Source organism: Hyposmocoma kahamanoa, unplaced genomic scaffold, assembly GCF_003589595.1.
Source record: "Hyposmocoma kahamanoa isolate Upper Pololo Valley unplaced genomic scaffold, ASM358959v1 101, whole genome shotgun sequence".
Lineage (NCBI taxonomy): Eukaryota > Metazoa > Arthropoda > Insecta > Lepidoptera > Cosmopterigidae > Hyposmocoma > Hyposmocoma kahamanoa.
In genome coordinates this window covers 484,410-505,855 of record NW_020653333.1, presented here as the reverse complement: position 1 = coordinate 505,855, position 21,446 = coordinate 484,410, and the positions used below count along the sequence as shown (strand labels likewise).

General features: G+C 36.3%; 2 protein-coding genes across 8 annotated transcripts in view; one reads left to right on the top strand and one right to left on the bottom strand.

Annotated features, from left to right (window-relative positions):
• LOC113231186 (zinc finger protein DPF3-like) overlaps positions 1 to 13,236 on the bottom strand; it is a 34,640-nt gene extending 21,404 nt beyond the window's left edge. For all 6 annotated transcript variants that reach the window (XM_026465400.1, XM_026465384.1, XM_026465392.1 and 3 more), the window contains exons 1-6: positions 13,154 to 13,236; positions 12,914 to 13,023; positions 12,676 to 12,769; positions 11,429 to 11,606; positions 9,498 to 9,701; positions 8,214 to 8,295 (exon numbers count right to left, since the gene is read on the bottom strand). In XM_026465400.1, the coding sequence (XP_026321185.1) occupies positions 8,214 to 8,295; positions 9,498 to 9,701; positions 11,429 to 11,606; positions 12,676 to 12,769; positions 12,914 to 13,023; positions 13,154 to 13,209 (724 nt within the window). In that variant the 5' untranslated portion in view covers positions 13,210 to 13,236. The remainder of the gene's footprint in view (positions 1 to 8,213; positions 8,296 to 9,497; positions 9,702 to 11,428; positions 11,607 to 12,675; positions 12,770 to 12,913; positions 13,024 to 13,153) is intronic.
• A 258-nt stretch (positions 13,237 to 13,494) lies between these two features.
• On the top strand, positions 13,495 to 20,138 carry LOC113230815 (nuclear transcription factor Y subunit gamma). Of its 2 annotated transcripts, none has more exons than XM_026464914.1 (7): positions 13,495 to 13,777; positions 16,698 to 16,833; positions 17,035 to 17,220; positions 17,669 to 17,872; positions 18,163 to 18,270; positions 18,519 to 18,632; positions 19,418 to 20,138. In XM_026464914.1, exons 1-7 carry the CDS (start codon positions 13,749 to 13,751, stop codon positions 19,490 to 19,492), a joined length of 852 nt encoding a protein of 283 aa, XP_026320699.1. In that variant the 5' UTR covers positions 13,495 to 13,748; the 3' UTR covers positions 19,493 to 20,138. The 2 variants fall into 2 exon arrangements, with proteins under 2 accessions (XP_026320699.1, XP_026320692.1); XM_026464907.1 differs by having other exon boundaries at positions 13,618 to 13,777; positions 18,163 to 18,276.
• The last annotated feature ends 1,308 nt before the right edge of the window (positions 20,139 to 21,446 follow it).

The window sequence follows — 21,446 nt, the reverse complement described above, 5'->3', positions numbered from 1 at the left end:
GTCGTCACAGTGGGAACAGCTATAACGACAGTCGTCAGACGATAAAAAAAAAGCGTCACGATAAAAATGGGACGACAGATTGTCGCAGCTCCTACTGTCGTCACGTTTTATTTATCGCTGTACGCACGTATTCTGCTCCCTGCCCTCCCCTCTCGTACCCCGCGCCCTTTGCTCGCTTTGCAGTAGCGTTGGGTCGTAGCCAGAGATGGGCAAGCGCCAGGGTTTTAACCCGGCGCTTTATTCACACCGGGTTTAATTCGGGTTAAAACCCGAAATCGACGGCAAAAACTATTTACGGCTAAATATTTGTTATGAATTGAGTTTCGTTCAAATTTAATTTTACATATTATTACAAAATATTTGTTGCTTTATTATCAGGACAGTTCGATTTACCTTTCTATTGAATAGATTCGCTTGAAAAGATCATCATTAAATTGATACAAAAAATCGTTAGATCGTATGCACTTGAATCGATCTTCATTGAGAATCCACAGGATTGACAGGTGGTGGGTATTATGTGGAGATGCCTCTTCTTCGTGTAATAAAAATATAGAAATTTGTTACAAGTTATTGTATATTATGTTGTTAGTGTTGGAATTTATACCAAATTCTGTACTTTCGTTTCTTCCCACGATTTTGGGCAGAAATGGGTTAAAACTCGGCGCTTCGGGTAAAACCCTGGTGAAAACACGGGCGGGTTGATTGGGTTTAAACCTACTACCCATCTCTGGTCGTAGCAGATTTTGACAATACCGAAAAGAAAGCAACTTCGTATACCGTTTGACATACCCTAATGGAATTCTTTTTAGTAGCATTGGATGTACCCAAAACTTTCCTTTCTTTGTTTTCTTTCTCTTCCGCATTTTTAAAAAGTAATATATTATTAAAATTTCGTCATCATCCATTTCGAGCGAACACACACTACCGGCTTCCAAAAGAACATACAAGCGACTGCAGTGCATCAAACGATTCTGTCGTGCAAACGACAAGGAGCCTGTCGTGAAACGACAAATTGTCGTCACGATCTAGTGGGAACAGCTAGTCACGACAGTCGTTCAACGATAAAAAATCGTCCACGACAGATAGTCGTGATATGGGAACAGGCTAGACACGACAGTCGTCCAACGATAATAAAACGTGACGACATAATGGGAACGCGCCCTAAATTAGCCTTATGCTTTGCACTGACGTGTGCATTGCGTGTTAATTATTCTAATTTAAACAATTTTTTCATTGAAATAAGAATCCCGACCTTAAAAAGTTTGCTTATGACCTTTTTTGTATTTCCATGGGATCCCCTCATCAGATTCTGACTTCTTCTTTTGATTTCTTTGACTTTGGTGACAATGGGACTGTTACGGACTCCTTTGTACAATTTATACTTTTTTCTGGTTGTCACGGCGACGGTGATTTGTCGATTACACGTATTGTGTCAAGTGAAAAGTCGACTTTCTGACATGCCTATAAAATTTAAGGATTTTCCTCGATTTTCATGGAATCCCCTAATCAGATTCTGACTTGGTGACAATGGGACCACCACGAGAATGCACCCTTTCAAACATAAAAGAATTTTCAAAATCGGTCCACAATGGACGGGGAAATCGGAAAACATACGTACAGCTGAACGCATAAGCTCCACCTTTTTTGAAGCCGGTTAAAAAGTGAAATTCAATTATTTTTCCTAATTCACTTGTCATGAGATTCTAGTAGACTAATATAATAGACAGATATAATTTAAAGATATTCTAAACATCTGCGTCGAGTGTTGTACATTTTGAAGGTTTGCGATTGACGCCGATATCTGTATGGAAATAAGTTCTTAGGTTTGTACAGTCGAGGACAAACCAAGCTTGAGACTTTGGGCTTTATATATTTGTTTATTGTTACCGCGAACGGTATACAGTAGAATTTAAATCTAAAATACTGTGGTCAAATCGGCCAAACGCAGCTCCTTTAAAATTTTTAAATCCATCAAACCCCTTTTCCAAAATTATGCTGCACACAATATATAGACAAGACGAAAAAGATTTTTATGAAAAGAGGTTCGATTACGCTAACCTACGTAATAATATTATAATTATTATACACAACAAAACGTAATTATCTAGTATTTGCCGCGGTAACAAGGGCAAAATACTCGTGGCAGTGTTTATAATTTTTTTATTAATTTTAAAAGATTTCATTGGTGTTTTTTAGTTCCTCCAATACACTCAATTTTGAACTTTTCATATTGCAAATTGACACTAACACTTAAAATGTGCTAAGCTAACAAATTCATTTTTTTATTATAATTAAATATAAATTAAAGAATTATTTTCAAAGGATCGAAATTGATTATAAACTACAGTAAACATTTGGCCTTAAAATAATCTAAAATATTGTGTGACGGTTTAAAATTGTTCGTGCCTTGGGTACGACGCGGAGCAAGAACGTAGGTAATATTTCCTGTTTCTGTATAGGTCGTTCGTGTGAAGAACGCAAATGTGAAAAAAATGCTCTCGCTTCGCCGCTACCTAAGGCGCGGACCACCTTAAAGAGTCAAGACTATAAATGCATGATTTCATTTAAAATTCATTAAAATATTTGTGTTAAACTACGACGAAATTGGAAATTCAAATGCATAACATTACCAACTCGTGCATTTAATAAACCTGCTTTTTAAAAATTTTAGTTACGGAAAGAAGCGAATATGCCGTAATTTGGCAGAAAAACAATTAAATTTTACCTACAAGACATGTAAATAAAGAGGTGCCCATAATGCGTCGGCCAAGAGGACGCTCTGGTCTTCTTTCTAGTAATAATTCTCAAAACAAGAATAGGTTTGGTCTGCCGTGGCTGAAATCTGGATACTGACGTAATGGTAAGGACATAGTACAATAAAGACTAATAAGGTAACTCCATACAAACGTAGCAGCGCGGCTTAAATGCGTGCGCGCCCACCGCGCGCATTGTATCGGTGCACATTCGCAGAATAATGAAAGGCGCGTCCATGACACGTGGCGGGCGCGCACGAACACAAGTCGCGCTGCTACGTTAGTATGGAACAGTAGCAAGGCGTCCATATAACTCGATTCTCACCGGGTTCCCTAAAATTTTCCATATTTTATTATATTTGTGCTACATTTTAAATGTAGGTTACCTTAACCAGTGAAATAAAGTGTACTAAGTGTATTGTGTTCTAATAAGTTTCGTGTCAAGGCGCCACTTTTGTTGAGGTAGGTGTTTTTTGTTTTGTTTCGGCTCTACTAACGACAATGTTCACGCCTCGCCATTGGTATGGAATTACCGTGCTTGTCTTACTATACTATGGACTAATTTCAGCTAAAAATCTAATATTGAAAGTTCATCCTTTGCAGGTCATAATTTGTTGCCATATTACGGGCACCTGGTCTATGACTAAAAAGGCCTACATCCCAATTCATCCTGCCACTGTCACTCTAAATCCGATTGCCTAAAAAATTTCCTAAATCATTAAATTTAGCAAGGAGATTCTTACACTAGCACTATACATGAAATACATAACAGTTAAAGGCATAATACGACTCCGGTACTTTCCTAAGGTTATTATTGTGTGTCTGTTAGTTTCAAATTGGAGATGGATTTAAAACAGACGTCGACAACTTTCGAATTTATACAATTGCTAATGCTGTCCGTTTGAAGTTGTTATGCAGTCAGCACGCTTGAGTCCCAATTGCATTACAACTGCCTACTGCTAATGCAGCTGGAGTGCACCTAGATTGCATCCAAAACTGTTTTCCAACGCAGTTAGAGTGCATCTTCTGTGACTACGTACTTATATCGTGCAATGACATAAAAATTATACAAGACTTTTTAAATTTTCATCATCTTTTTATCACTCAAACTGGAGGTGATAAATCACCGGAAATTGAAAAAGCGCTAGCATGATTTGTCGATTAGGGTTCCAGACGCACTCATTGATTGCGATTAACGGCATGCTCGAACAAAACGCGCAATTAGTGTGCCAACGCGCTCACAATGACCTCCCTTACTAATCGTGTCTTTTGTAAGAAACAAACAGCGATCGCTATTGTAAATTCAAAGTAAAATTAGCCACATACACACGTCATGAGATTCTTGTTATTAACTAGTAAGAAGACACACAACAATAAGCTATAAACCAGAAGTAATCGTCACTTATTGCTTGACAACGCACTGCATTAGCTGCGCCTGCGTCTTTACGTATCACTAAACTACGGGTTTGGCCCTGCGCTATTAATTTTATTTACTTGAAAGGACCTTAATACGAATTCCTTAACATGTTGGATTTTGAATTGAGTATTAAGGATGTTGTTTTCAAATGTCCATTATTTGCTAACATGTCGGTTAACATGTTGACCAACACGTTTGTGAGTTTGTTTTTGATGTAGCGAGCATGTTTCCAATGAATTTGAAATCTGTACGGGTCTGAAAGTTTGCCGACTTGTAGTTTTGCTACAAAATTTTGTTAGAAACTTTGTAAATTGAGATTCTTAGGATTTAAATATCGTCCGTATGATGGTGAACTTCAATCGTTAAAAATTTTAATCAAGTTGGCAAAACAAGTGCGAGCGTTTCGTGTAACAAACAAGTCCGTCATTAAATAAAAAATGGGAACTTGGTGCAACGGGCTAGTTTCCGCAACTCGACGTCCAGGCGCCTATTTTGCGTGTGGTGGTTGCAGGGTCCTACTCGTCCCATCAGGATGTAATATCCGAATGTTTTTTACCATTTTCGCCAGTTAATGGGGCGCTTCAGAAACGTACAGTTGGTAGTATAGAAAATACATGTTAGACTCGTAGTCAGTTATACTTGCTAGTCCATTAGAAGTTACCAATTTGTAACTGTAATTAAAGAACAAGAGACACTGCACTGAGTATATTTAATGTTCTAATCAAGCAACGTGTTAAGAAGTTCGTTACGTAAGAATAAATTCAGACCAAGTCATGTACTCTGTATCTGAAAAGAATTCGCATTACGGTCCCACAATTTTCAATATTCTCCAAAAGATATAAATTTATCAGATGACAAAATACGAAATATTTATGGTAAACCTATTTGCCTACGTATTGTAACGTTTACAGATGTACATAATTTTAACTGCATGTCGGCTGCAAAAACGCTGTGAAACATTTGCATACAATACCAATGCTGTATAAATACAATTCTCTTACAATTGATTTATAATGTGCCGTTGAACCAATAACTGCACATAACCTGCATTTTTGCATTTGACCAACAATTTAAATTTAATTTATCTGTGTACGCCATTTGTGCCCGTATTTTGTCAACTGAACAAAAAAGCATACCTCCAAAGTTCTGTGATGTGTAAGTCGGTGACACAATACAATAATTTTTAATTATCTTTACAATTTCGATATGCCAGATGTGATCCTTTTCCCCTGACTTAATTATTTCTTATACAGGCACCCAATTTATTACACACGACGTACATTACAACCAACGTTACTTTTGACTATAAACCACCTAAAAGAAAAAGAAACCTATTTCCCATACGTTTCTCATCTAACTTCTATTTATCCCCTAAAGCGTAAACCAGATCTACGGATCATATTTTTGAAGCCACTGCTCTACACTGACGAAACCCAGTAAAAAAAGAGAACAGCCTAGTAAGCTGTGGCTACGATCTCATCGAAGGCATATCGAAACATCATTATGTATTAACTAGGGAAGCTCAGGTCCTTTATTTTAATAGTAACTATTGAGCAATTCGTATTACATTCAGAGGTATTCCGTATATATTATTCTAGGTTCAACAGAAACGACACAACGTTGTATAATATTGCACTTTCGGGAATGTTAGCTAGTTATTTTCTAGTTTACGAACAGTTACTGAAATAAGGTAAATGTATCAAACACACGATATCGCCCTCTCAACAAATGGTACTTTAGCATTAGAGACATTGCAACTGCATATACACTACAATACATTTTGCCGGACATTCGACTGCTGTACCGTGCATGTTAGGCATTATTCAAAGTTTGAACCCTAACTGCATCTCAACTGATAACGTACAATTCCGGTGCAGTTAGAGCAACTACTGTATGCCTTATTTATGTGTTAACTAGTAGCGTACTAGCAGCAAACCCAATTATCTCCATTGCAAACGAACTGCACAGAAACTGCATATTTGCAACTTATAAGCTGTTCGCCTGCATACACTACGGGTGTGTGCACAGCATTGTTGCAGATATCAATCAACTAAGCCTCTGATGTTAAAAATCGTATGTGCGAACGAATTTCTTATAATATGTTGTGGCTAAGTCCTAACCAACGATATATGAATAACTGTCTAAAAGCTCTCGATATGTGTTTACCTAAAATCTATTTATCTATATGAAGTTACAAATCAAGGCTATTCATTATTCTAATTCATTTGCCAATAATTATATTATAACTGTTGGATTGTGTAGTAAATTTCTGGGGCCAATGCACCCATAACATCTAAAATATTTCGCTATCTTCATTCAATAACGCAGCATTGCAGAATACTACGATTTTTAACTATTCATACAGAAACGAGCAGCGCAAAACTTTAGCGTGAACAAAGCACTTTTTTCGCTTGCTCTGCTCGTCATGTCCGTTCGTCGATGTCTGTTTACATTATAAGGCGTTATTGTATAAAGACAGCGATTTTTAGTTAATAAGTCAATCTCATATAACCAAAGTTACGTTGCAATTATAATGTTATATGTATTTTATTACTATTCAAGTTGGTACATACAATAAGGCAGATTGTGTAAGACTATCAGGGGTGGGGAGCTAGCATTCTAAGAGGTATGGACCTGAGCTATCATTATATTTTACATGTTGGAGTGATATTGATCAACTTATCTATCATTTAGGGTATAAATTATATTCCTAAGTTTAGTAGAATTTCTCTACACTCCGAATCTTAAGAGCATTTAATAATATTTCACAAATTCCGATGCGAAAATGGTAATCATTGCTCTCCTCAGTAACTGTCGTATCCTGATATTATAGTCGAAGCTTTGAAAAGCTCATATTGTTCACTAATCATCATTTTTACACTCCGCACATTGCCAGGTGCAGCAAGCGAACCGCTAGCTACAGGTGAAGACTCAAAATCAGCAATGCTGAATCTTTAACCCTTTTGTCCACATCACTTCAGTTTTTAAGTATTGTGTGATTCCTAGTATTTGTGAAGAAATAATATTTTTATTTATTTCGTGATAATGACGGTGTTTTTACTGCTGTGATATTAGCGTATTTTTTGTGACAATACTCGACTAGTTTGTTATTTATTCTTGATACACAGATTTTTTCGGCTTTTTTGCCGTCCGCGCCACCTATGAGAAACTTAAGTTTCTTTAATCGTTGTATGTTTGTATATTGGAATATAACTCACTGATAAAACGAGATTATCACAAGCTAAATGTGAACTTTTAAACTAAAACCACACTGCCCTGAAAAATTTGCATATGCCAGTTACTACAGTTAATCAAGAGAGGAACATGACGTCGCCAGATTTGGTAATGGATAATTTCCAGATTTGTTTTCTCTACCTCAATTTCAATGGCAATTTTTATTATTTTACGCATTCGAGGAAATTATTATGAAATATATGAAATAACAAAGGTTGCCACCGAAATTAGGTGGAGAAAACCAACCTAAAAACTATCCTAATATAACATTTTGACTACTTGGAGTATTTGTTTTCTACCAATTGAAGGAATATTTATGGAAAATACAACAATATACATGGTAAACGTAGTACAGAATTAAGGGCCAGCGCACCTGGTCTCTGGGACCTGTGAGAGTGGGACTGACCTCAAAGTCTCGCAGCGCATTTCTCTCAGTCAGAGTATTGAAATTTATACGTTATTTCAATTGCAATAACGTAAAATATACATTGATAAATTTAATTTTCTCTGCCTTGCCGTTCGCCGGTGTGCGACCCTTAGGCGCTGACCCTTAGGCTGGTAAAATTATGTAAATACAAGTATTAACAGAGTCATCACACCTAACGACACGGAATCTGGTCAGAAAAATCTTTACGTCTGTGGTAGTTTTCTGACCGGCTTTTGCCGATTCAGTGAAAACTGTTGAATGTGGTGACTCTGTAATTGCCATTTTGAAACAAGATATACAGGTATGCAGACAAGTAAATCAACTTCACCCCTGAAAAAGCGTATAATTTAAAGGCGCTAGTGCCGCCTCCTGGTAGACTTACGTTCGCAGGCGAACGGCTTCTCCGAATCACCGGGACATTCGTATGGAAGTGTGCCTTGCCCTGCACGTTTGCGTCCGCGACCCTGTAAAAATACACTTATTAATGAAAAGTCGTTAGTACGTCTGTTACAAAATATAGTATTAATAGTGACTTAGGCAGATGAGCACTATGAATGTTTATAGTAACAATGCAAAAGTTAAAAAACTTAAAACGCCAAAATATTCGTGAGTTAACAAATAATTTGCCAGAAGTGTATTTTGTTATTGAAAAAATTTGCAAGTTACACAAGGCCTTAAGCAGTCCTTTGTCGTATCATATTGAGGCGTTTTGACAAGGATGTACGAGTCTCCGGAACGTATGATTGCTGACTATGTAGATCATGCTATTGTAGGTCATTATGATGCCGAACTACCCGATTTTTTCTTGCACAGGAATTTATACAAGAAGATCAAATATGTTGTCCAAGAAATTATGGAAAAGTTTAAGAGTTGCGTTCTTTGTAGATAGGTCTACAAAAAAGATAATTTTATTTCTAATTTTATTGGGTACGTCAATTTTACAATCATCCAGATAAGTCTAAGACATACAATAATTTATAAATCTTTGAGAAATATTTAAAATGCACTTTCGTAGCCCGCAGCCCGATTCAGAACTCTTCGATATTTTAACCGAATCGTTCGATTGGATATCGTTCTCGAATCGAAGGGCGCTTTCCGAGCAACTTAGAACATTCGAGTTAAAACGTTCGATTCCGATTTGGATACGATATCGTTACCCAACAATGTTTACGGAGTAAGTCGGCGAATGTAGATTATAAGAAAAATGAAATCCTTTTATATACATTTTTAAGACTTTAAAGGCCTAAAATATAAGAATGCATTAGTCTTGCATTAAAATAAATTAATAAAATTAAACAAAATCCAAATTTTATTTAAAATAATAAGAGATTTGCATATTACATACTTGCTTTGTAAACAATAGGACGTTCCGTGTAACTTTAATTCGATAACTGTGTTCTGAATAACGTTTCTAGCCTTTGCCGGTCGAGACGTTCGAGTAATCGTACGGGTATGACGTCATTTCGGGTAGGTTTCAAATACGACAGTTTGACGTTCGATTCGGGTGTTGTGAATAAAAATGTATATATCGTAATATCAAATCGAAGGTAATCGGAAGTAAGGTTCTGAATCGACCTGCAGAACAGTTACTAAGAACAATGTAGCAATGTCCAAAACAAAGTCACGGACATCCTTGCAATAAAGAACATTTGGTATAAATACTCACAGATCGTCCCCTCTTAGCAGGTGTATCATCAGGTTGTGATTTCCGAGTCCTGCCGCCTCTCGAACCTGGCCCGGTGGGTGTGCTACCTCCACGTCGTCTGCGCCGGTTCGCATAAGTATCATCGTAGTAATCCTCGTCTGATTCCGCTTCGGGCTCTTCTCCAGTCTCCATTTCTTCCATAGCCAGTTCGTCGTAGAACCATTCCTGTAGACAACATATTTTCAAATGTTTTTAAAATGGTCGCTAATGTCAACTAAGTATCTGATAACTGTCAAGTTATGACATGTATCGTGTCTCCCTCACTTCTTGCTGTTATTGTTGTTGTTGTCAGTGTGTAATAATAATAACTGTATTCATTCGCACAAAAGCAAAGATTCATAATCCAGACTAATACTGTACATGCGACAGCTGTTACGTTTTCACGCCTAGGGGTCTATTCTCGATCTCCGTCCGACATCCGTCCGGAACAATTACTGCCAAATAAGCAATACTTGACCAAATGAAAAGACGCGTGTTGCGAATGAAGCTTTATACTGAAGACTCGTCTTCTAATTTAGTCGAATATTACTTATTTGACAGTAATTGTTTCGGACGGAGATCGAGAGTAGACCCCCTAAACCGCTGAATCAAATTTGATTTGATGATTTGATGGGACCTAGGAGAAGGACATAGGCTACTTTTTGTCACAAAAATAAATCTTAAAGGGCGCGAAATAGGTGATGAAATTTGAAATTGTAGTAGCACTCCTTGTGAAAGAGTTTGTCCAAGGAAGTGCTGCCACCTTGCCTATTTCTGGCGCCAAGCAGTAATGTGAGCATTACTGCGTTCCGGTTTGGAAGGGCAAGGGTACTGGGGAAATTACAGGCACACGCGACTTGTCAACTTGTCTCAAGGTGACCGGCGCTGTGGCATCTTTGCGATTAAAAGTTCTGAGTGGCACTGCTACTCTTATGGATAGGCGTGTCGCTTACCACTAGACGCACGACTAGTTCGTCCCATTACTTGGTATTATAAAAAAAAGAGAATGGACACAAATAATTTATCAAGTAAGTAGTATAGTAGACTTCTCGAAGTCCTTATTCTACACAGAGTAAGTCGTGGGCACCAGCTAGTACATTATAAACAAAAGACATGCAGGAAACTTTGTGAGAGCCTGGTGTTCATACTATGATTCCCTACATGATGGACAACAAAAAGAGCAGGTATTAAAACTGGAATAAGATACAATCTGATTCAACGTAATCTCCACCAATGGTTATTTAAATTATTTATGTAATGAACTATGACCTACATCTCACGACTTGAAGTGCTACATCGAAATGCAGCGATGAAATATTTGTTAGTATAAAATTATATGTAAGATTGAAAAACTGTACCTTAATGCTACACCTTGCAGAGAGATTGGTGAGTATCTGTAGTAAACATGTTTACCATGTACTTGCTTTATGGCATAATGAGCATTATGAACATCATAGTGCGATTATTAGCCCCTAATCATACATTCTAACAAAGTCAGCCTATTGTTGAGAGTGAAATATAAAATCCTTTAGAAAGCAAAAATTGCTAAAATCAGAAAATTGAAACAAAGGGAATGAAATGATATTTAATATCATATATTCCTAAATGTTTATAAATGCATCATCCTCATTTATAGACATTTAAGAATATAAAGAAAATCTTTTTTGATTAAAACATTAAAATAATGATTTATTGGTCCAACATATTAAATTTTTTATATTGCCTGAATATCTATAAGCTCCCTTTCTTCAACTTTCTGGGATACGAAACTACTTTTTTTATCAAAATCGCGTTATTTTGTTTTTCCAACAAACCAATGATTCGTAAAGTTCCCGAAATGTTGGTCTGTTTGAAAAACAAATAGATCCAAAAAAATAGTTTCATTTCTTATGGATGTAAATATATAATATTACCTTGGGATCATCTTTAGCAGCGGTTTGAGAGCCATCCCTACTGTCGTCACCAGCCAGCAATTCTCCGGGCACACCAGAACTGTTCTCACCCTCTCCAGTGTTCTCTGCAGCATCCGTAGCACTCCAGCCCCATCGATTTGAGGACATTGTGAGGTACTGGCGACGGGCTTTCCGCCATCTAATTAAAATCAGAGACAACCAACAGTTACTAAGAATCTGAAATGGGTGATGCATTAAATAAAAAAATGTATCAAAAATAACTTAAAATTATTTGTCCAACTAGTAACTTAAAAGTTTTTGTGACAAATAGCATGTATCTCTATAAAATGTTTAAGTTACATAAATAATGGTCATATGCATCTTTAAGTTTTTTGAATGAATCGGCAGATGTTTAATCTTCTCAGATGACCTTATGCAACATATTTTTGTTTTCGTGTGCAACATAAGAATGAAAATAGCATGACATGAAAGTCACTTCTACATATTAGTGAATATCCAAAAACTCTTAACACAAAATTATCTATAAACAAGTATTTCTTTATGTTATTGGCCTAGTGATTGATTAATAAAGGCCCAAATCTTATTTTCCATATTTAGGCTAATATTTATAAAAATTTTACTTTGACTTAGCAAACATGGAGAGCAAAGAAATTTTCATATTTACCAAACTGATAAAATGTTGAGTGTGTGCGTTATTATTAAAAAAAAAAAAAAAAAACAAACTTTGCTTAATTTAGCAAGGAATTAAATTAAACTTTGAGTGTAGTTTGTAATTTCTTGTTTAAACCTAGGCAGTCAGTTTTACAATTATTAAACACATGCTTAGCTCCTAATTTTTGCATTACTGAATTCAAAGTTCATTGTGTAAATTTCAGCCTTAGAGGTTAAACCACTACAGTGGCAACATGACATAGATATTGGCGCTGCACATATTACTTAAAACCTAACTGGCCTGTATGGTTAACACTGTCAAATTTACATTTCATCCCTACGTTTGTTCGATATTGCCTCCAGTGCAATGGATCAAGATTCATCAATGAGTAGCTTGACGTGCTGCCTGTGTGCAATAGTGGCCATGATTATGATTTTGCTAAGTAAATAAAACAGACATGTTTTATTCACAGGGATGTTTCCCAACGTGTACAAAGTATCAATGCATGTACAATATAATGTGTTGTTTAAACATGACCTAAATACCAAAATTAGCAACTTACGAAAGTTTGGAAACAGTACTATAATTATCATACCTCTGTGAAGGATATGTGTAGACTTGGCCCTCTCTTGCGCCCGGCATGCGCTGTTTTCTTGTCATAAATAGGTTGCAATGACTCTGTGCGACACCTGAACGACAAGAAATGACATTTCCTAGTTTTAGAGCTGTACTTTACGGAAAATTTAATCAAGAAATATGTCCCCAGCGTCCTATTTGCATATGGTCACCCTAGTAAACACTATCTTTGGGAGACGAAAAAATCAATAACTTACCCGTTTGGGTGTCGATAAAGGGCATTCGCATCCGCCTTTCGGCACATAGTCGTGAATTAAAAGTAGAAGAGTTCTCTATTAACTCCTTGTAACTAGAATCTGTGAAAAAACTGAAAACAAACAAGATTATGAACACCACACGCCCACCACTTTTTCACCAAGAAAACACAAATATAACCAAATTTTTTTTAATGTGAATTGTGGAAAACAGATAATACTGCACGTTTTGGCAGGAATTACCTTTCTATTTTCGCTAAATTTGACGAATTCGCGACCTGAATCTCGGCGGCCGCCATTTTAGATAGACGCTAGATTGGTGACGTCACTGATTAAAAACTTTAAAGTCGTCATTTCCGTGTGATGTTGCCATATTTATGGATTTTCTACTTCTATACTATTTTTCAGTTGAAATTTTATTATAATTCATAATAGAGTTTAAAAGTAATAATCGCAATTATCTCAAAGATTTAACACATAAGACTAGTTTTATTAGAAATACGATAGTGAACAAGACAAAAATCTTATACTTTTCATATCAAAATAAAATTAACACAAAAGATTGGTGTAGGTTGCTGTCTTTAACGTAATTAGCAACATCGATGAAACGTCAAGCTTGTGACTGGTCATCGGTGGACGAATCGTGGAATAGGCGCATTTTCAGTAATTGGTGATTGGAGATCTCCAAATATTACTCTGATTATTGGTTACCGTGTTTTATTAACTTTGGCCGCGCTTACTAATTTTCTTTTTCGTAATTTGGAAATAAATTTTCAAGAAAATCTCGGGCGCGTCTTGCGTTTCGCACGAAATTGTTTAGAGGTCGTCGAAATACAAGATGTCGGTGTGCTTCTTCGTGCCAGCTGCGTAAGTTCCCGTTGCGTTCCTAACGATAAGAAACATGTCAATAGAATGTTTACCTAAACTTCTATTGAAATATTACCAATAATTTTATTACCTTGTATTTTTTTTATTGTTTGTTTGGAAACACTTTTGCTTTTGTCTACTGTATTAAATAAGGTTTGGAATGTCTGTGTTTACCCACTATTATTTATAAATAATTATGTACGGTCGGTCGGTAAGTATAATGTACTTATTCCACATATCAAAGTAGTAAATAATATTATAGTAAGTAGGCTCCTAATGTTTATTTTATCATCTTACATTTAACCTAACTATTTCCAAACCAAAATAAACTTTACCCCGAGACATTAAAGTTGAATTTGGAAAAAATCATTTACGCCGATAAGGCTTGGTATACACTACACAATGAGTACTGTGATTGATTGATTTTTTACAATGGATTATTACCTCATTCGATTTCAAGAATAATTTTAATTCGGAAATTATTATTATTACTTTTTAAATTTAGTTGAATTAGTTTTTGGTAAACATAAACATTTTTCGCCATTAACATCTGAATCAGATTTTGGAACATATTGGAATTAACAGACGGAGTTATGACCAATCGGTACTGGGCCCAGAAAGCAATGGTAAAAGCGGAACACCAACTATCCAAAGAAACTGAAATCAAACGTGACGTTAGACAAGGGTGCACATTATCACCTGTTTTTATTAATGTGTATGCAGAGAGAATAATGGTGGATTCTCTACACGAACCCGAAGAGGGTATAGTGATAAACGGAGAAGTTAATAATAATATACGCTACGCAGACGATACTATAGGTACTAATTGCGGAGTATATCGCGGACCTACAAAAGCTACTGAATCCAGTAGATAAATGTAGCAAGTAACAACTATGGATTAAGAATCAACACAAAAAAGACAACCTTCATGGTCGTATCTAAGATCCCAATAGAGAATTATATTTGAATGAGACTTTGGAAAATAATCCAATGGTACGCGTACACCAAATTAAATACCTCGGCAGCCACGTAAATGAACACTGGGATGGCGTACAAGAAGTTCGTACTTATTCACATCGAACAGGCACGAAGTACCTACATGACAATGAAAAGATTTTGTGTTGTAGAAGGTTCAACCTTAAACTCCGCATGCGTTTGGTCCGCTGCTATGTCTTCAGTGCAAGATACAGTTTGGTATGGAGTGTTGGACCTTGACTCTAGCATTATGTTATAAACTGGAGTCCTTTGAGATGTGGCTGTATAGACATTTGCTTGGCATATCGTGGGTTCAAAAGGTCACCAATGTTGAGGTATTTTGTCGGATGGGAAAAAAGTTGGAAATACTTTGAACTGTAAAGCTTAAAAAAGCAGTATTTTGGACACGTAATGAGGGGCAAGAAATACCGGATTCTTCAACTAATAATGCAGGTTAAAATGTAAGGAAAGCGTAGTCGTGACCGAAGAAAAACCACGTGGTTCTCCAACCAATCTGAGAGACTGGTTTCACCTTAGCACAAAGTCAAAGTATTTATTGCTTCCACGTGTTACACGGATCTTAAAATCTAAATAATATCAACATGACCCTGTTAGTATAAGTATAATAAATTTAAAATAAACATAAAAGTAATAAAATTTAAAAATTAGCAAGAAAAACAATAATTATATAGATATTATATGTATAAATCAAAAAACTCTTGTAGAATAACATATTTTTATCAAATGTGCTTTAAGGTGTTTGGTAAATAAATTAGTCTGTGATTGGGATGAAATTTCCTTGGGGATACTATTGAATATTTTAATTGCCATTACAAATGGTACTGTGCTGTGCATTTTTTTATTTTGAGCTAGGTAGTGCCAGTCTGTCTTTATGTCTGAGGTTTAACGGTTGAGTTTAGGCGTATTTTAATTTAGTGAAGAAATGTTTGTTTTTGTTGACGAATTTGCATATTTCCAAAACGCATAATGATGGCAACGTTAAAATATTAAATTTAATGAAATGTGGCTTGCAGCTTTCAAATGGGTCGACGTTTACCAGTATTCTTATACACTTTTTTTTGTAGAGTGAACAAGCGAAAAGTATCTGTGCTATTTCACCACAGAATTACACCATGGTTGAGCCAAGCACGAGCATAAGCATAATAAGCAGCCGTTGTTATGTCAGTGGTTTTCTTCAAATATAGCAATGCGTAACTAAATCTACTGAGTTTACCTGAGATATTATTAATGTGTAGGTTCCAATTTATATTTGTGTCAATTCTTATTCCAAGTAAGTTAAAAGTATTAATTGTTTCTTTTGGTGCGTCATTCATTGTAAAATTTATATGCAGTGGAGTTAATTTTATTTTTCTATATTAGTTAAATAAATAAATCGTGGTCCTTAAGCCAGCTATTTACATTACTGAGTATATTATTAATATCAATATTTAAATCTTTTCCATCTGTACATGAAAAAAACACCGACAGGTCATCCGCAAATAAATGAAAAAAAAAATAAAAAAATTTGTAGATCATTAATGTATATTAGGAACAATATGCATCCAATCAGGCTTCCCTGTGGTATGGAGTTAGTCACGTTAACCACATGCTTTCGTGCGGCAGCTTCAAAAATGAGAATAACCATAATGGTCGCCAACCTTCGTAGAGAAGCGGCATACTAAGAATAAGATGTTTTTGGTACAGCAGGCAGGCAACACGCGGACGGATTACATTTATTCCTGGACACATAAAACAGAGCAGTGCTCAAGTCAGTCTTGGAAAATTTATCTCTCCGTTGCCGTTACTTGAAAGATGTTCGTAACAGAACAAAGGTGCCGATGATTCTTCTCAATCATTTACTTTATTCGGTAACCGCCTCACCAACCGCCCAGACATTGAAATTATTTTTTTGCTTATATTTTTGTATATTGATTTTCCAATTCAGGGATCAGTCAGGCAACGTAGCCGAGGAGGTACTAGACCAAGAGGCAGTGGAGGAGGTAAATCCAGCTGACACTGCACAGCAGACGCTACAGCAGTTCTGGCATAATGTTATGGAGGATATCAAGAAGGTTACCTCTGTGAGTACCTATTCGACTTTATTATATCTCTCTTAAGCAAATACTATAATCAAAGCTAGGTAAAAAAAGTAACTAAAACGCACGCTATAGACCTAAAGTACTTAAATAAAAACGATATATTTTGCATGTACCAGCTACAAATCTTAAGGCTACCTACCAGTTGGATCAACAGTAGTTTAATAAATAAACACAATGTAATAGGAGGACTTCAAAACGCAAGCATTGCCTCTCGCCCGTATCAAAAAAATTATGAAACTGGACGAGGAGGTGAAGATGATATCCGCTGAAGCTCCTATTCTCTTCGCAAAGGCTGCCGAGATCTTTATACATGAGTTAACGTTGCGGGCTTGGAGTCACACTGAGGATAATAAAAGGAGGACACTGCAGGTACTAAAACAGTTTTTATGTATAAATAACGTCTTGTTGATAAGCGCTGCGTTCCGTTTAATATGAATAGTTATTCATACTCTGTGTAAATAAATAACGCACACACTCAACATAGCCCCGCACTAGGGAAACCCTGAGTCGCGGGTACCATGGACACACACATAGACAACCACAAATTACACCCATACTCACGAGAGAAATAAATGTAAGCCATACAAACATTTCTCCCGACCCGGGAATCGAACCTGGGACCTCTGCGTGGCAGTCCGGCCTGGTAACCGTTCGGCCAAGGAGGCAGTTTAAAAGTGTAGTGTAGTTGAATAACTACTGAACTGGATGACATGGGAAAGGTGTTCTAGTATAACATTATCCTGCATAGAGCTATTCAACTATTTTTTTTAATAAATGAATTTATACATTAATATTGAATTTCTAAAACACTCCTCAGCGCAACGACATAGCAATGGCGATATCAAAGTCGGACCAATTCGACTTCTTAATTGATATAGTTCCGCGACACGAGGTGAAACCGACTAAACCGCGTGACGATCCGCCACGACCTATGCAGACTGTCGAGCAATTGCCACAACAACATCAAACATTGCAGCAGGCACACCAGCAGTTCATCATACAGCCCACACAGATAGTGCAGGTAAAAACAGCATTATATGTTCTCATATTACAATTCCACGCAATATCCTAAGAGTCCTTTGTAGTCCTAATATGACCTGTACATATAGTCCTATTTTGATAATTTAACTAAAAATAATACAAAAACACATTCATAACAAATATTCTAATTAATCAAAATTAAAATTTTATATAACAGTAGGCAAGTCACCTGTTGGGCTTCCACCCTTTTGGTTTTTATTTATTATGACTTCTAGGTCATCAAGTACAGTCTGATAATAGACTAAAACTCAGAATGTATTGTATTTGCAGCAATCAACAAACGCTCAAGCAGCGACCACGTCCAGCAACGTGGCCGTTTCCCAACAACCTGTCATTGTACAGCAACTAGTTACTACCTCTAACGGGGAAGTGCAGCAGGTACCGGTAAGACACGCTAAATACAGTCAACATCAACACTTTTACTAGCTTACGTTAATGTAAATACACATATTGTGTTGATTAATATTTTGGGCATATAGCACATGTTTGGACAAAGCCATTACAAAGCGCGCCTTTTCTTTAGGGTTGACAAAATGACGGATCGATCGCGCTCAGTATTTTACCTGTACAAAATGTGTTTTGTATTTTAACTTGTAACTAAAAACAATAAACATTTCTATCTCTAGCAACTCCAGCTGACGCAAGCCCAACTGAACATGATCCGATTGCAACTGCAGAACAACCAACAGGGCTCGCCTGTCGTCATCCACACACAACAGCAGTCGCCGCAGATAATACAGGTCAGTTCTTGCATCGCGATGTTTTAAATACGCGTATTAAGATGAAAAACATCCATAAAATTATAAAGAACAAATCGGTCGGGTGAACAAACTTATGTAACTTACTCATAATTGTGTTGTTCTACATGCTGGTTGACAACTCTATGTTGTCCGACATGTAGAATCGCGTTTGTTGGATTTATACAAGGTTTAGCAAAAAATACATAACTAACTTACTCATAATCGTGTTGTCCCACATTCTGGTTGACAAGTGTGTGTTCTCCGACGTGTAAAATTGCAATTGTTAGATTTATACAAGTTTTATAATTTAATTAGTAGCAGCAGAGCTCCTTATGAAAGAGTTCGTCCAGGGAAGTACTGTCACCTTACATATTTCTGCCGCCTAGCAGTAATGTCAGCATTATTGTGTTCCGGTTTTGAAGGGCAAGGGAAATAATATACTATGTGTCTGTAATAAAATTACAGGCACATGGAACTTGTTAACTTATGTCTCGGTGTGACGGACGCAGTGACAATGCCACTCAGATCTTTGCGATATAAAGCTCTGAGTGGCACTGCAACTATTAAGGACAGGTGTGTGCTTACCATCAGGAGCACGGCTTGTTCGTCCTGTCACTTGGTATTATAAAAAAAAATTAAAAAGAATACAAGGATTAGTCAAAAAAATATTTGAAGATTGATATTATATCAGTGGTGGGTGTCATAGATTTAGTATGTGGGTCTGAAAAAGAATTGCCTGTGTAAACATAAGTATGGTTTTTTTTAAAACATGTTATATTTTGCAGGTAACATCGCAAGCACAACACCAACCGCAACAACAAGTTTTTATCGCTCAGGTCGCCAGCCAAGAAGAGTCGTAATGACTAAGTTTAAGAATTAAGTGCGCATGTAATTGAAAAGACTGAATGGAACAATGTCTACTGCTCTTAGAATAGGACATGAAGTATAGGGCCGAAGTATAGGACTCGCCCTTGTGCACACTAATTTATTGATTGCAAAAAGTTATGTGACTTATACATATGTGCTACCTCTGCGTATAGTACTTACTACTATGATATCACTTGCGTAAGTGTTGGAGTTGTGTGAACATTTACGGTACTGGTGACGTCATGAGATCTAACGTGTACAAGTTCAAACCTATCTACAGCGCCTATTTCATCACAAAATCCGAAATAATAGTCTTTTATAGAATCACATTGCAAGAATCACATTGCAAGAACAACGTTGCAAATGCTATTTGAGACAAGCTTTCAACGTTTGGTGGTTTGGTTTGGTTACGTGATTGAGAAATGAGTGGCCAACGGGTATACATATACAATACCACTTCAGCTTATTAAGGTTAATTTTTCAGACTCCATAATATTATTTCGTATTCAGTGATAATACAATTTTATAGGCCACAAAATATGTTAGAATGTTTGGTTAGAGTGATTATTGTTCATTTGTTAAAGCTAGATTGGATTTTTTGTAATATCGTCTGTAGGAGTCTTTTGTTTTGTCCATTGGTTGAATTATAATTAAAAAAATAAATTATTATAATATACTAAGATTTAAATAAATAAATATGCAATTTTTTATTGTTCGTAAAAAATATACCTATAACCTTACTAATCACCCACTGTTTAACACCAGTTATAAGCTATGACTTAACAGGTGATAGGACGAACAAGTCGTGCGCCTGATGGTAAGCCTTAGTAGTCGTAGAGCTCCTTGTGAAAGTGTTCATCCAGGGAAGTACTGCCACCTTACCTATTTTAGCCGCCAAGCAGTAATGTGAGCATTACTGCGTTCCGGTTTTGAAGGTTTTTTTTAATTCTCATTTCTAAACATTTTAAAACTCGAATTTGCTTTAAAAATATTTATTGAAAAATATTACTTATATCTAGAAATCTTTTTATCATCATTATCATTATTCACATATCACTTGGAAATTGAAACTAATAAAATCAAACAGCAACTTAAGAAAATGCTGTACATTAAAAAAATTATAACATTTGTTTAAATAAAAAAATGAAAAACGAAATTAATCAACACATAACAAAAATTAAAAGTTCTCACAACGTTCAGTTACGGGAATTATTGACAAATAATGCTCTGCATTTTTAAATGTAGAACTCTTCTGCATTACTTTATTATTATCAACTAACATGTTGATCAGTGAATAGACCACTTTAGCACGCCGACATGTAGGCGAGGTAATAGCGAGTTTATAAAATACCTGCGATGGAAACAGTGGTATAAACAGAAATGAACTGGAAACTGGTTTATAACGCACTATTACTGTTAAAAAATTAATCAATTTACAGTCTAATTTAATCGCTTGTAACATTGATATTTTATGCATCATCAACTTATGTAAGTCGTACTATGAGTCTTTGAGGAGATCCGTATCCAGTACGGATCTCCTTAAAGACTATAGCCCGCCATTTGCGTTTTATCTCAACGCTTGACTTTAAAGCAATACATGACTTTAAAACAGCAAGTCATACTGTACATTATTGGAAAACACCCAGTGGTAAGCCGTGGTAGCCTAATTGTTTGACCTACTGCCTCTCAAGCAGAAGGTCGTGGGTTCGAATCCGGGCTCGCACCTCTAAGTTTCTCGGAATTTATGTGCGAAATTTAATTTGAAATTTACCATGAGCTTTTCGGTGAAGGAAAACATCGCGATGAAACTTGCACGTTGTAGAAGGTTTACAATTTCGGAAATCATGTGAAGTCCCCAACCGGTCATTGGGCCAGCGTGGCGGACTATCGCCTAAACCCTCGTCTGAAAGGACACCCGTGCCCCAGCAGTGGGACATATAAATGGGT

Bases quoted from the DNA above. Each gene is read 5' to 3' on its own strand.
- LOC113230815 (XM_026464907.1), top strand. From the start codon at position 13,749: ATGTCGGTGTGCTTCTTCGTGCCAGCTGC. The intron at 16,834-17,034 runs GTGAGTACCTAT...ACAATGTAATAG, and splicing joins ATATCAAGAAGGTTACCTCT to GAGGACTTCAAAACGCAAGC. The intron at 18,277-18,518 runs GTAAGACACGCT...TTCTATCTCTAG, and splicing joins GGGAAGTGCAGCAGGTACCG to CAACTCCAGCTGACGCAAGC.